General features: G+C 42.7%; 1 protein-coding gene across 2 annotated transcripts in view; it reads right to left on the bottom strand.

Annotated features, from left to right (window-relative positions):
* The window catches only part of HSD17B4 (hydroxysteroid 17-beta dehydrogenase 4), a 544,183-nt gene that overhangs the window by 114,209 nt on the left and 414,163 nt on the right, over positions 1–15,811 (bottom strand). For both annotated transcript variants that reach the window (XM_082251744.1, XM_082251745.1), the window contains exons 18-19: positions 6,167–6,236; positions 3,862–3,968 (exon numbers count right to left, since the gene is read on the bottom strand). In XM_082251744.1, coding sequence (XP_082107870.1) covers positions 3,862–3,968; positions 6,167–6,236 — 177 coding nt within the window. The remainder of the gene's footprint in view (positions 1–3,861; positions 3,969–6,166; positions 6,237–15,811) is intronic.

Below are 15,811 nucleotides of genomic sequence, written 5' to 3'. Positions count from 1 at the left end.
AGATTACCAATCATAAATCAAAACTTTCACTTTTTAATACTTGGTTGCAAATCCTTTGCAGTCAATTACAGCCTGAAGTCTGGAACGCATAGACATCACCAGACTCTGGGTTACACATCCCTAGTGATGCTCGGCCAGGCCTCTAATGCAACTGTCTTCAGTTCCTGCTTGTTCTTGGGGCATTTTCGCTTCAGTTTTGTCTTCAGCAAGTGAAATGCATGCTCAGTCGGATTCAGGTCAGGTGATTGACTTGGCCATTGCATAACATTCCACTTCTTTCCCATAAAAAACTTTTTGGCTGCTTTTGCAGTATGCTTCGGGTCATTGTCCATCTGCACTATGAAGCGCCGTCCAATGAGTTCTGAAGCATTTGGCTGAATATTAGCAGATAATATTGCCTGAAACACTTCAGAATTCATCATGCTACTTTTGTCAGCAGTCACATCATCAATAAATACAAGAGAACCACTTCCTTTGGAAGCCATACATGCCCACGCCATGACACTACCACCACCATGCTTCACTGATGAGATGGTATGCTTTGGATCATGAGCAGTTCCTTTCCTTCTCCATACTCTTCTCTTCCCATCACTCTGGTACAAGTTGATATTGGTCTTATTTGTCCAAAGGATGTTGTTCCAGAACTGTGAAGTCTTTGTTGTTTGGCAAACTCTAATCTGGCCTTCCTGTTTTTGAGGCTCACCAATGGTTTATATCTTGTGGCGAACCCTCTGTATTCACTCTGGTTAAGTCTTCTCTTGATTGTTGACTTTGACACACATACACCTACCTCCTGGAGAGTGTTCTTGATCTGGCCAACTGTTGTGAAGGGTGTTTACTTCACCAGCGAAAGAATTCTTCGGTCATCCACCACAGTTTTTTCCATGGTCTTCCGGGTCTTTTGGTGTTTCTGAGCTCACCGGTGAGTTCTTTTCTTTCCAAACAGTTGATTTGGCCACACCTAATGTTTTTGCTCTCTCTCTGATGGGTTTGTTTTGTTTTTTCAGCCTAATGATGGCTTGCTTCACTGATAGTGACAGCTCTTTGGATCTCATATTGAGAGATGACAGCAACAGATTCCAAATAACACTTGAAATTAACTCTGGACCTTTTATCTGCTCCTTGTAAATGGGATAATGATGGAATAACACACCTGGCCATTGAACAGCTGAGCAGCCAATTTTTCCCATTACTTTTGGTCCCTTAAGAAGTGGGAGGCACATATACAAACTGTTGTAATTCCTACACCTTTCACCTGATTTGGTTATAAATACCCTTAAATTAAAGCTGAGAGTCTGCAGTTAAAGCACATCTTGTTGGTTTCATTTCAAATCCATTGTGGTGGTGTATAGAGCCAAAAAGATTAGAACTGTGTCGATGTCCCAGTAGTTATGGACCTGACTGTATGTGGAGCAGGATTTGCCCATGACACAGAATTAAATAAATGAAGGTCTAATTACTGTTGGGGCTTTAGTTTGGGAGTTCAATTTAGTACTCTTGTCTACAATGCACCACACCAAAATGAGTGATGTGTGCTGCAAAAAAATGCAGCAAGCACTACATTTTCAAAGGTTGAGGTGCGTTGCAGCCCATTCATTTTGAATGGGTGATTTCATGTTAACGAGCACTAAGAGGTCCATCAATACATGTTTTTGCATACAATTCACACATTTACCCAAAATTCTCATATTTTGTTGACTGAATTACATTTTAAAATCTATTAACACATGTGACCTGAGCAGCCAATTGACAGGCCTGAACACTGACACCTGAATAAGAGCACAACATCATCAGCCTATAAACTTGCACAAGGTTTGACTCCTGGATCAATGGAGCAGCAAGGGGCATAATGAAAGGGAGCATAAAAGGATCAGTGGGTGGGTTAGTAAGAGACTTTGTCAATTTGCCCTAATTGGGCAAAATTATAGAGCCTCTTTGTGGTCTATTCACACTATTACTGTAAATCGCAGTAATGCACATTACCTGCATTGGTGTGATGCACCATGTTGACAGATATGCATTGTGCTGCACTGCCAAAAATGCTACATGCACCCTTTTGTCTTTTGGTGCATTAGCAGTCCATTCCTATGAACATAAACATATTTAGAATATCTGTGGAATACATGCACATTACCCCCTCTAACTTCAGCTTGTTCTATTAGGCGTGGGTAATAAAACCTAGAAGCTGATTGGTTACTATGCATACCTGTACCAGATTCTGTGTGCAACAGTTATAGACAATGTCCTCCAGTGTATTTCTGATCAGAATTCAAAAGCAAGTGGTGCCAGCCCTGCCTACGTTATTTCTGACATATTAGAAAGAACACAGCCCTCTCCTCTCCATAACCTATCCTTGAGCACAGAGTACAGGAAATTATCAGCCCACAAGATTTCTGGCAAAATCAACAGGTATATTTTGCACTTATGGAACAGATATACCAAAACACTCTCAAGGAGATATTTTGCACACCAAAAGGAAATAAATAAGAGAAGCTCGTTGTTAGGGTTTAAATACACTATAAGGGTTTAGGTAAATGTTAGAGTTGACCATTAAGTTTAGTTAAACAATTACTACTTCCTTATTTTAGGTGTTTAGTGTCTGGGGACAGGAGATAAAGTGATATTAAACCCAGAACCAAAAATGGAATATATTGCAGCTTACCAATCATTTGATATGATGGTTGCATTCGTTTTATTTTTTTTGTGTAAGTGATATACCTGCAAGACAGCTTGTTCTTTTGAAAAGCAACACACATAACTGGCCAGTTCACTAGATGAAAATAGAAGAAAGCCAAAAAAAGAAAACTAATGCAGCCATCACATCTAAGAAAAATAGGCTGCAATAAAATAAATGTTTGCTTTTGGGTTTAATATTGCTTTAATGTCTAAATGTTTGAAATGTCTTTTAAATCCGTACTGAACTCCATTTTTGTCACTTTCACCTACAGGTAAGGTAATAATAAGTCTTACCTGTAGGTACCTTGGAGACCATCTAAAGCAGTGCCCTTAAGTCCTCGTTCGCACTGGTGCAACTTGTCATGATCAAAATCGCATGACAAGTTGCACCCTATTTGTGTCTATAGAACCCTTCAAATCGGTGCGATTCTGACTTGCACCGATTTGAAAAAGGTTCCTGCACTATTTTTAGTAATTTCATGTGCGATTTGCATTGACATATGTGCATGAAATTGCACAGATATTGGCAAGCCGCACATGAAATCGCACTGACCGGCGGCTTTTAAATTGCACTTTAGTGTGATTTCAAAGCTGCATTCAGTTTAAAGGGTGGCTTAGTAGATAGTGATGTTGGTTTCAGTTGAGAACATCACTCGCGCATGTGCGGTTACTTCTGCATTCATGGCTCACAGCATGCAGAGAAGTGACCTCATCATGGCTTGGCCATTCAAGCAGCCATAGAGAGCAAACCTGGAAGAAAGACCAGGCAAAGATGGAAGCCTTAGAAGCGGTGACAGCTCATTTCTGGAGGACCTTGTTTGACAGATGTCATAATGTACTAATATGCCGTGCATACTAGCAAATGATAGCACCAGTTGCCTGGACCTGGTAAAACCCTTCGCTTTAAGGGTTAGGTAAAGTGTTATGTGCCCAGGAAGGAGAGAGGTAAACCACAGGGTTGTGCTTTAGTGCAGAGGATAATTTATTAGATAGAAAAACACAGTAGAGCTAAAGTACTCACACTAGTTTTTTGGGCTGGTAGTGCCACACAAAAGCTACCAGCACTGGACTCCTAACAGACAACAAACATATAACTTCATGTGCCTGCATCAAAGGAAATTTCTCTTTATGTATTTATGACTTCACACAAAGCCCACCCAAAATGGATGAGAAAGCAGTTACTACCTTAATGGCTTTGAACTTGGACACATCATTATTCGCAAAGTGCTTCAAAACATGCCGGGCAGAAAATCCAAAAGTGCACAAGCCATGCAAGATGGGTCTTTCAAATCCTGTGGAGGGGAACCACAGAAAAGCAAAAATGTCATCTCCACATACAAAGAAATAAATGTGCCCTAAAAGATGGGGAATTTGGTTCAAGTCTATTAGCTAAGTTTATTAACTAACGTTTAATACATTTACCATTATTCCAAGAAAATATAGGAGATTTGAGTTTAAATTAAGTAATAACATTTCTGCAGCCAGTCATAAAATGTGGCAATAAGCAATAAAGGGAGAACTTAAATGTTATAATAATGTTTGGCTGGCTAATAAATGTCAACCAATCATACTGTGGCTGCCATTTAAAAAATGAAAAAGTTAAAGATGGTTTGACTTCCCATTTAACATAAATTGCAGTGGGTCAGAGATCAAAATGTTTCATTTTTAAGTACAATTTAAAACTGAAGTTTAGGTATGGAAATTTTTAAATAGTTACATTGGGCAGCTTGGACCAATGTAAGTATGTATGTTCCATACCTGACTGCTCCTCGTGGAAGGTGGAAATCACTGTAGTGGGCACCACTACAAAAGTCTTCACCATCTTCTAGGTTCCATGATAAGTGAACACAGGAAGTCGCTTGCTTGGCACAGGTGCCATTTAAAGAACACTTTGCATTTTCTCATTTGATCGGATTGGACAAGGGAGAGATCATGACATTACTGAACCAACCCTCCACTTCATCCAAGCAGAGAATGCTTTGCAGTTACTAAGAAAATGCAAAGTGTCCTCTGTATGGTTCCCATGCTGAGAAACCTTCTGTGTTCATAATGCAGCAGGGAGCTGTCCAGCACGAGACCCGAAATCTTGTGGAGATCACAGTATTAGCAGTACTACAGTGATTTCCAGCTTCTACAGGGATCCAACAGGTATGGCACATAGACACATATACTGGTCCAAGTTGGACCACATATAACTATGTAATAATAGCCATACCTAAATGTCAGCTTTAAATTAAAACAAAAAGTGTATGTTGTATTTAAAACTGGTCTCCAAGCAAACCTGGAGGCACACATACATAAATAGTCTTGCCTGCCAAAGTCCCCAGTGCAAGATTCTTGTTCTCTAGTGCAATTAGGAGGTGCAGCCTGGTCTAGGGCCAGCCAACAGAGTACTGACAGGTCAATGAAGGAGCTATAGGGTACTGTTGAGCACACCCATGTGCTCTCCCCTTCTGTAAACTCGCTAGACCTGTAAACATGAAACATTATATAACTTATGTATTCAAGGGCAGATAATGACAGCAAGCCTCAAAGACCCCTAGATGTCCTCTACAACTTATGCTGCCGACTGGCTGGTCATTGATAGCAGCTACTACACCCAAACATGGCATATATTATTAGCTATGGATGCACCCACGGTAAGTATATGTCTAGAGATAAAACCTTCATGTTGTCTCAGGTAGCATTTAGGATTAAAACCCTTGTAGGGTTTTTACTCACATCTGAGGCTCAGTTATAAAGGTTTCCTTTCTCTTGGCCCACGTTCGCATTGGTCCGATTTGACATGTCAAATCGGAGCCTGTTCCCGGCAATTGCACCATCCGAATTGGTGGTCCGCCGACTTTGCCGTGCCGATTCCCAAAAGTAGTTTACACAGATGTTTGTGTACACGCCCCTGAAGTCGGCCTGAAATGCCGGCTTGATTTCAAAAGGGCCTCAGTGTGAACCTGGGCTTACTGTCATTGTTATGAGGATTTCATTAAACAGGAGAAAATCTGCAACAGTAACAGAAATAAAAGGCTGACAAGGGTTCTAGGCTTTCCCTGCTCTACTAAATCATTATTAAAGAGACAGAAAATGAAGATGGGGTTGTTATGCTTCTAGCTTGCTCCAAAACTCCTGAAACACAGTTCTGGCAGAAAACACGCTTTCAAGTTGATATTTTTTTAATATAAAAAAAAAAAGGGAAAAATGTATTACTGGTTTAAATGAATAGAAAAAGTGAACATTTCCTTAGAGATTCTCTTTAGGAAGCCAATATTCTGGATTATCATCTCAGCAGAATGGGCTGTGTAGGATTGAACATATAAAGCCTAATTTTCTTTGATCTGAATACTGCTGGACAATCAGGGGAATGGCCAAAAGTTGAATGGGAATATACCTATCATATTGTGGCACAATGTCTTACAGCAATGAAATTCTCTACTTTGGCAGTAAGTAAAGTAGAGTGTGTTAATTTTGGTCTATGGAGACGGTGCTATTGACTTACCTCCCAGTGCTGCAAAGCTGGGGTCAATGTGCAAGGGATTCCAGTCTCCACTGAGACGGTACAGAGCAGCCTGTGGAAGAAGAATGCAGAAATTTAATCTTCACTTGTTAGACCTGATTAAATCACATCTCAGCCTCTACTTGACCAGAGTTGTCATACATACATTAAACACCATTCATTCATCTTCATTAAAAAGAAATGTTAAGCACCCATCATAAACTCAAATGCCGGAAGCATCTAATCTCGGTGTAGGTTAATCAACATTACAAACCAGGGTAACACCCAAAAAAGAGCTGCACAAAAGCCTCAGATCAGCATTAAGAATTTTTAGGCAAAGGTTATGAATCAACACTGCATGAGATGTCTCAGATGGGAGTATTCAGCTGGACACTACAGGCTGAGTTACTAGCAGTGTAGTCTAAGGCAGCCCATACACGAGTCTATTTATTTATTTACTGTCATGCAACCAGTGGATTACGTGAAAAAAAAAAAAAAAAAAAAAATGAAGACTAGATTCCCCCATCCACACTCTCGATTTGGATGGGGGAATCCTTCCACTGCGCCTTTGTATTCTGACAGTGGGGGGGGACTTCCCCACCATCAGAATACACCGAGCAGTGCTGCCGGCTATAGCTATATAGCTGGCGGCACTGATTGTGTGGACATTTCCCAACAGGCTTGTTGTACAGAAGTTGATCAGTAAATGATTCTTATAAATGTATGAAATTTGGCTGATCCTGGCTGAATTTCGATTAAGAGGTTCAACTTTACAGCTCAACCAGTATGTGGCCCAGGAGCTTGAACATTGTGGTTTTCATTTGAGGCTTCCTCTACAGGTACTTAAAGTTCTGACAGGTTCACCTAACTCTCTGCAATTCTATCAGAGGCATTATTAATAGTTGCAGGGTCTTAGGGTGATGTTTATACTGGGCTTTTTTATTTTAAAGAGAACATATAACCAGGTGGGCTAAAAGGAACATAACAGATTGTCACGAGAGCATATGGCTAAAAAATAAAGGAATGTAGCAGCCATTCCTTATCTAGACTCTAGAGTCAGGGCCATCCTCAGCAACCCCTGAATCTGCACCTGAATCTGCAGAATATAACTCTGTGATCCTCACTGTACAAGTGAACATAGTCACAACAGAAAGTACTGGCAGCTGTCCTGTTGAAGCTTTGATTTTCCTTCCTCTGGGTCAACAGCTGTGGATTTATAACTTAACGGACTTGGAGTTGAACTCAAGGCTCAAAAGCTTTTCTTTAAACATATTGCTCAATAGTCACAAAGGCTATACATCCACTTTGTGTGCATCAAATACCTTTACAAACCCAGGAGTTACCTTGTAGAAGTAGAAGTGACACCATCCAGGGCCGTCTTTAACACAGGGCAAAAGGGACAGCTGCCCTGGGCCCAAGTCATTGTTGTGAGGCCCAAAGCAGCTGCCCCTTGAGCCCCCACTGCCTGCAAATAGTTGATAAGTGGATTTGGGAGGGCCCAAGAAAATATTTGCCCAGGGTCCAATCAATATTAAAGATGGCCCTAACACCATCACTGTGCTGTACATAGTCTGTGCAGGCAGCAGAGCTGTGGGAGGAACCCAAAAGCTCCGCACACTTCAGGCTGTCTGCAGAAAACTAGAGGAGGGTGAGGAGACAAGACCAGTCCCCCCCCCGCACAAGAGAGCAGCTACCCACTTCTTTTTTTACAGGAAGGTTCTACACAGAGGAAACACTGCACACTGGATTACTGAACAGATAGAAACATAGAAAAGTGACGGCAGAAAAAGACAGTAGTCCATCGAGTCTGCCCATTTTTGTTTTTTGGTTAACTTTTGTCTGAGTATAGATCTATGTTTGTCCCAAGCATGATTGTTTGCCATTTACTGTTGACTGTCTCACTACCTCTGCTGGTAGTTTATTCCAAGCATCAACTAACCTTTCAGTAAAATAATACTTTCTAAGATTCGTTTTTAACTTTCCTCCAGTTAATTTAAGGTCATGTCCCCGTGTTCTTGATTTTGGTTTCATATTGCAAAACTGCCCTCCAGACCCTTATTCACCCCTATGATGTATTTAAAGGTTTCAATTATATTCCCCTTTCCCATTTTTCCTCCAGACTGTACATAATAAGTTCCTGAAGTTGCTCTCGATATGTTTTATCCCCCAAACCTTTCACCATTTTTGTTACCCATCTCTGGACTTGTTCTGTTTTATAAATATCTTTCTGTAAGTGAAGTCTCCAGAACTGGACACAGTTTTCTTGAGGAAATGCAAGATTCAGGGAAGAATACACATCTTTTGAATTTAGCCAATACTTGTTTGCCTTGAATTCAACTTTAGGATGGCCATATACTGTAGGAATATAATAAACTGGTTAAAATACACTTAGTGGGTAGCCCTGTCTGCCCCCTTCTACCCGATACCCTTTAATTGAAAAATTGAAGTAGTCGAGAGGAAAACTGTTGGTAAAAAAGCTGGGGCCAGTTGGGCCGGCTTGTCAAAATACAGTAGCTGAGTAGGGAGATTCGTCCATCTGTACTGCATGGTGGAGATGGTTAAATTTGTCAGATTTTGTTTCTCATTCAGCCTGACAAACCTATATGTGCTTTAAGGCTTTTGTTCACACCATATGGGTTCTGCATTTATATGGGAATGCAAAAAATAGCTTGAAGCAGGTCAAATGAAGGTCAATTGCATCAATTACTTCCTAATGATTTCAGAAACATCTTAAACTGATGTATGTCCCCTTTCACATGGGCTTTCAGATCCGGTCCGCCTGTCAGTTTTTCAGGCGAACCTGATCGGATGCTCCATGCAGCCCTATGGAGCAGCGGATGTCAGCGGAGACATCTCCGCTGACACCCGCTGCTATGCGATCCAATCCTGTCCGTGAAATCCAGACGGATGGAAACCCTATTTTCCATCCGTCTGGAAGATTGAATCGGATAAGAGGAGAGCGGGGCTCCGACAGCTTCATCTCTGCAAAGTAAGCGGAGACGGAGCTGTCATCCGCCTGCTCAGCGGGGATCGGCGGAGCGATCCCCACTGAGCAAAACTGAGTCCGTTGGGCGCTTTGCCCATGCAAAAGGGGCCTAAGGCTAGGTTCAGACTTCTGCGCATGTGGGACTGTGTATATATCGCACACTTTCTTGCACCCACAGCAAAATTGTGCTGCTGCTACCACTGTGTGGTTTTCCTGCAGCTTCGATTGTGGAAAAGGTGCAGTGACCCTTTCCCTGTTTTTTTTTGTAGTTAAAATGAATTTGAATGGGCTGCTGTGTCTGCATAAAAATGGTCGCCTGGAAACTGCAATAGTGTGAGCCTAGCCTTAAACTGATACCTGCAACTTAGATCCCAATGCCTTCTTAATAGCAAGTCCCCTAATGATTGATGATGAGAAAAGTGCATAATGCTTGATGATGAGCAAAGTGCGACACACCCAGTCAGATTTTCCCTCTCCAGGACATGAGATGGAAGACATGATACTGATCAGTTGCAGTGGATTAGCGCACTCTTGTCACAAGTCCGTCAAGATCAGATGAAGGGTTGGAAAGTGAGATAAAAGGACACAGAACCCACTTTTAAAAAAAATTTCTCTCAGTAATAGCAGCATGAGTTTAATTAGCAGTCAGAAGATCCTAACACTGCTCTGTACAACAGTCATGGCAGACAGTTATCCCAAATGGCATCGCTAAGAGTAAATTTAGTATTATAGTGTACCATTATTATGGCCACTGACAGACTAGAGAGAAAAAAAAAACTACTTTACCTTTTAAGTGAACTGCTGCATGACTAAGCATGCTTTAATTTGTCCAATCGCCTATAAATAGGCCATAAAAAAAAAAAAAATGGCTTGTGTATGGGCTGCCTTATACTAAATAATGCCAAAAACTGAAACAAGCCTTACGCGGGCCCTATGATATTCGTGCACCTAATCCATATTAACCCCTTGGCGCCGGCCGTACGCAAAGATGTGGCCTCTTGCCCCTGATCCTTCGCACAGAGGGGCCGCATATTTGCGTGAATTGCTAAGAGCACGCGCTGTGTGCTCCCAGCACAGTTACTGTAGCCTAACCGAAAGATCGATTGCTAGTTGCGTTTGGCAGTTTTCGGACCACGTGACCGCCGTGACAGCCAATCATGGCAGTCACACAATCTTAAGCCGTGCTCCACCTCCCAGCATCATAATCCTCTAAAAGGGCTAAGAGGTTAACATACAATTTATTTCTTTATTTTCTTTGATGCTGTACCATGATATTTCCTTTGTGCATTTACCATTGTCCTCTACTCCGGCAGGGAGGGGGGGGCCTGTTCGCACCGTTGTGAATGAAACATGGCTTTTCCGTCATGCCACCACTGCCACAAGACTGAACAAATACCAAGTGTATTTCTATGGAGGGTAAAGTAAAGGGCACAGGAGGGAGAAATGCTGCATTCACATTCCCTCAGGTCTATTCTCCATAAAAGCAGCTTCTATTCAAACAAACTTGGCGGGGAAGCGATCAAGTGCGATTATTGAGGCAGGCTGAGGTGCAAAATGTCTTTATTTAGAACTAGAAAATGCATTTCATGACTAACACCTGTCACTACATCCCATTTAGCAGTATCTGACTGAACTGATTGGACTTGTTCATGCAATTCTTTATCAACTATAAAAAAAATGTTGGGCCTTTAAAAAAAAAAAAAAAAATATCAGTGGATGAAACGCTGTGTCAGGGTGTAGCAGCACAGCAATTGGTATTGACAATACATATTATCCTGGAGGGGGTGCTGAAGATGTGTGGGGCAGCCATTGCACTGCTAAGTGATAAGCTGAGATATATGATATGCCTTTGACATCTTTAGGTTTGTGAGAAGTTATTGGATGTTTAATAAATGTTAATATTTTTATGGTAATACACTATGCAGGTTTCCTATTCTTTGCCCAATATCTGAGGAATACTGGATTATCATTCATACCAGTGTATGGGAATACTCTTCAGAAGAGGTGGTGCATTCTGGGCAAATGAATGCCGAGCATTTATATGTGAGGTATAACCATTTGGTGAGTGAGATTCACATAGGGTGAACACTTGAGGTGACTGATGGGAGTTGGATAATCACATCATCTTTCTTGCAAGTTTTGGACACTGCTATTTGCAGTTATATCATTTGTGGGACTTTTGCTTGGACTTTTTAATGAACTTTACCACTTCATGCTTTGAATTTCTAGCATTGTTCTAGTGCCTTTTGGAATCTATTATTATTGATTTGATTTAATGGGAGAGATATACACTATATAGCCAAAAGTATTGGGACGCTTGCCTTTACACGCACATGAATTTTAACGGCATCCCAGTCTTAGTCTGAGGTTCAGTATTTGAGTTGGCCCACCCTTTGCAGCTATAACAGCTTCAACTCTTCTGGGAAGGCTGTTCACAAGGTTTAGGAGTATGTCTATGGGAAAGTTTGACCATTCTTCCAGAAGCACATTCGTGATTTCAGGCACCAATTTTTGACAAGAAGGCCTGGCTCACAGTCTCTGCTCTAACTCATCCCAAAGGTGTTCAATCAGGTTGAAGCCAGTCAAGTTCCTCCACCTCAAGCTCGCTCATCCACACTATATTGCCAAAAGGTTTGGCCCACCCCTATAAGTAATTTGGTGGAGGGGGGGGGGGATTATGGTGCGGGGTTGGGCTTGGCTTCTCAGATTCAGTGAAGGCAAATCCTTAAGGCGTCAGCATACCAAGACATAAGTATTTTTCATACTTGCATCTCAACTCACCTTAAAGTGCATCTAAACCTAAAACTATAAATGTAATACGCCACAGCCTACTACTAATTCGTATGGTGGTTGCATTCATTTTCTTTTTCCAAGCTTCTTCTTGTCCCTGAGTGGCTACGCTACTCCTCCACTGTATATATGGATGGAGCCCTGGCTGTCAGCTTAGGCTGCACTCATGCTATGGACAACAAACACATCTGTATGTCTTTATCTCCATCAGGGGTCTTCAAACTATGGCCCTCCAGTTGTTCAGGAACTACAATTCCCATCATGCCTAGTCATGTCTGTGAATGTCAAGAGTTTTACAATGCCTCGTGAAATGTGTGGTTCTGCAACAGCTGGAGAGCCGAAGTTTGAGGACCCCTGGTCTCCAATGCATAGAAGGCTCAGCAATTGGCAGTTTTCAGAAAATATCTAGGAAAGAAAAGGATATATTTAGGTGCTACTCACACAAGCCGATAAGAATACCACATTTCTGGCAAGATCTATTGGTACTGTCTGCATTTGCTGAAAATGTTCTTCGCATAACACCGCAAGCTCTGATACCCTACACGCAGAGGTGATAGCCCCCAAAAAGTCCACCTTCTGGGACAGCGTAAGCAGGGGAATCTCCCGAATATTTTCCAGGGGAGGCTTCTGTAGAGATCCCAAGGCGGAAATGGAGCTCACACGGGAGGGACCAAATATCTGACACCCTGAAGAAAGGTACACACAAGAGAGTGTGTGGCAAAAGGTTGTTGAAAGAAGACCACCAAAGCCGACACCTGGCCCTTAAAGGTACTCAAAGCCAAATTCTGTTTAACCCCCCGTTGAAGGAAGGTTAAGATCTGAGCCACAGAGAATAAACGAGGATGAACCCCAAGCGACTCACACTACGCAATGTACGTCTTCCACGTACGATGGCAGATCTTCCTAGAAGTAGATTTCTTAGCTGGGAATCATTGATTCAAATAAACCCCTATCCTTCAGCACCTGGCATTAAACAGCCAAGCTGTCAAAGCCAGCGACTGTAAAGGAGGATGGAAGATCGGTCCTTGGGACAGCAGATCCTCCCTGAGAGGAAGCTTCCAAGGAACGTCAGTGATTAGTCACACCAAATCGGTGTACTAAGCCTGACGAGGCCAGTCTGGAGCCACTAAGATGACAGGAATTCCTTCTGCCTCGATCCTGCGTAGCAGTCTAGGCAGAAGCTCAAGAGGAGGGAAGGCCTAAATCAGATAATACTGACCTCACGGGGCCACCAACGAGTCTGTGGCATCCGCCAGAGGATCCCTTGACTGAGCCACAAACCTCTGCAACTTTCTGTTGAGCCGAGACACCAATAGATCCACCTCGGGGGTTCCCCACCGGTGACACAGCTGATTAAACACCTCTGGACAACCCTGAAGACGATCCATCTAATGATTCAGACACAGTCTGATCGCTCTGCATTCCAAGACATTGATTGGTAGTCTGGACTCTTCCAGCGTCCAGATCTCCTGAGTAGAATGCTTGCGAAGGATGCCTCCCCAGCCAGACAGGCTGGCATCCGTGGTGACCACTGTCCAATATAAGGGAAGGAAGGATTTTCCCAGCCAAAGCTGCGGAGAACGAGCCCACCATATTAGGGACTCCCTCGTTCCCCAACTCAGCCAGATCCGATTGTCCCGAGACTGCAGAGTCTTGTCCCATTTGGTTAGAATCTCCCTTTGCAGGGACCTCATGTGTCAATATTTTGTGTGGCCACCATTAATTTCCAGAACTGCCTCAACCCTCTTGGGCATGGAGTTCCCCAGAGCTTCAAAGGTTGCCACTGGAGTCCTCTTCCACTCCTCCATGACAACATCACAGAACTGGTGAATGTTAGAGACCTTGCACTCCTCCACCTTCCTGCTTGACACCATGTGAACCAAATAAGTTTATCTTGGTCTCTTTAGACCACAGGACATGGTTCTAGTACAGTGTTTTTCAACTCCTGTCCTCAGGGCACACTAACAGGCCAGATTTTAAGTATTACCTTGGGGAGATGCAGACTGGAGTACTGCAATCACTGAGCAGCAAATGGGATCACCTGTGATGTATTTCAGTTTTATTGCAAACCTGGCCTGTTAGTGTGCCCTGAGGACCAGAGCTGAGAAACACTGTTCTAGTAATCCATGTCCTTAGTCTGCTTGATTTCAGAAAACGTTTTTCAGCTTTGTGCATCATCTTTAGAAGAGGCTTCCTTCTGGTATGACAGCCATGCAGACCAAATTGATGCAGTTTGTGGCGTGTGGTCTGAGCACTGACAGGCTGACCCCCCCACCCCTTCAACCTCTGCAGCAATGCTGGCAGCACTCATACGTCTATTTCCCCAAGATGATCTCTGGATATGACGCTGAGCACGTGCACTCAGCTTCTTTGGCCGACCATGGGGAGGCCTGTTCTGAGTGGAACCTGAACTGGTAAAACGCTGTATGGTCTTGGCCACCATGCTGCAGCTCAGTTTCAGGGTCTTGGCAATCTTCTTATGGCCTAGGCTATCTTTATGTAGAGCAACAATTCTGTTTTTCAGATCCTCAGAGAGTTCTTTGCCATAAGGGGCCATGATGAACTTCCAGTGACTAGTATGAGAGAGTGAGAGCGCTAACACCAAATTTAACACACCTGCTCCCCATTCACACCTGAGACCTTGTAACACTAATGAGTCACATGACACCGGGGTTGGAAAATAGCTAATTGGGCCCAATTTGGACATTTTCACTTAGGGGTACATTTTTAAAAATGATTCTTTTTGAGGTTTTTGTACATCTGTGAGACTGTCACTTGTGACATAGTAAGTAGGGGTATTTTGGGGGTACAATGTGTATATGTGTGGAAAGTATACAGCGACTAGGCACAGATTCTGTCTGTTCAGCAGGGACCGGCAGAGATTCAATCCATCTATGGGACTGTACCCATTGTAAGCTGGGGAACAGGTAGCAGGTGCAAAGCTCCCTGGGATGAGCAGTCTTTCAGGCACAGATACCAAATCCAATGAGGTAGTGACAAACCGTGCGGTGTTTATTGGTGCTATATACAAGTTTATAAACAGGTACTGTACAATGCTTAAAGGAAAACAAGCAGGAATTCTAATAATAAACAAAAGCCTAGCCGTGTCCCGGCGCTTACTACACACAATGTAGTCCCTAACTAACACAGACTGAGCAAGCCTACAGCTTGTCAGCTTCCAAAGACACACACTGACAGTGTTACCAACCTTCTGCTCTCCTAGACAAATGTCTGTGTTCCCAGGCTGAGAGAGAGATGCTGTCTGTCTCAGGTGAGTTTATATTGGCCTGGGGATTAGGAGCAAGATCTGAACTGGATCATGGAGAGATGCCTGGGTGATGTATAAACCCCGAACAGGACTTTTCCTGGCTCTCTCTGGGATGCTCTGCTACACCATGTAGAACCATCGATTGACTTAGGTACAATCAGCATGTTGGATTCTTAGCTAACAGTGTTCTGTGAATGGGAAAACAGCCATGGTGTTTTAGTTCATTCATGCTTCCAGTCACAGTGTAGCTGCCTGGCTGTATAAGAGGTAAGGCCAGACAGATGGACAGTGTGCAGGACTGTGACATTACATACATGATCTGCTGATCGTGGGTGCAATGGTTTACAGGTCCATTACAAAAACAATTTTACATGCAAAAAATATGCATTCAATATTTTTAAAGGTGAACTAATCATTTAAGTATATATTTTTAAATCTCCAAATCCTTTTTTTTTTTTTTTTTTTTTAGCTGCTGTAATCTGGCTTCCAGTAATAATAATATCTACGTTTGTCCCCAATGGATGCAGAAATGTAGTCACCCTCCGCTGCTTGGACCCAAGATTGACTAGGAACTTTAGACTATAGGATTTGTAGTGTGCATAGA

Source organism: Pelophylax lessonae, assembly GCF_965119305.1.
Source record: "Pelophylax lessonae genome assembly, chromosome: 1".
Lineage (NCBI taxonomy): Eukaryota > Metazoa > Chordata > Amphibia > Anura > Ranidae > Pelophylax > Pelophylax lessonae.
Note: the sequence above shows the minus strand (reverse complement) of the source record. Positions and strands in the feature narration are given on the sequence as shown.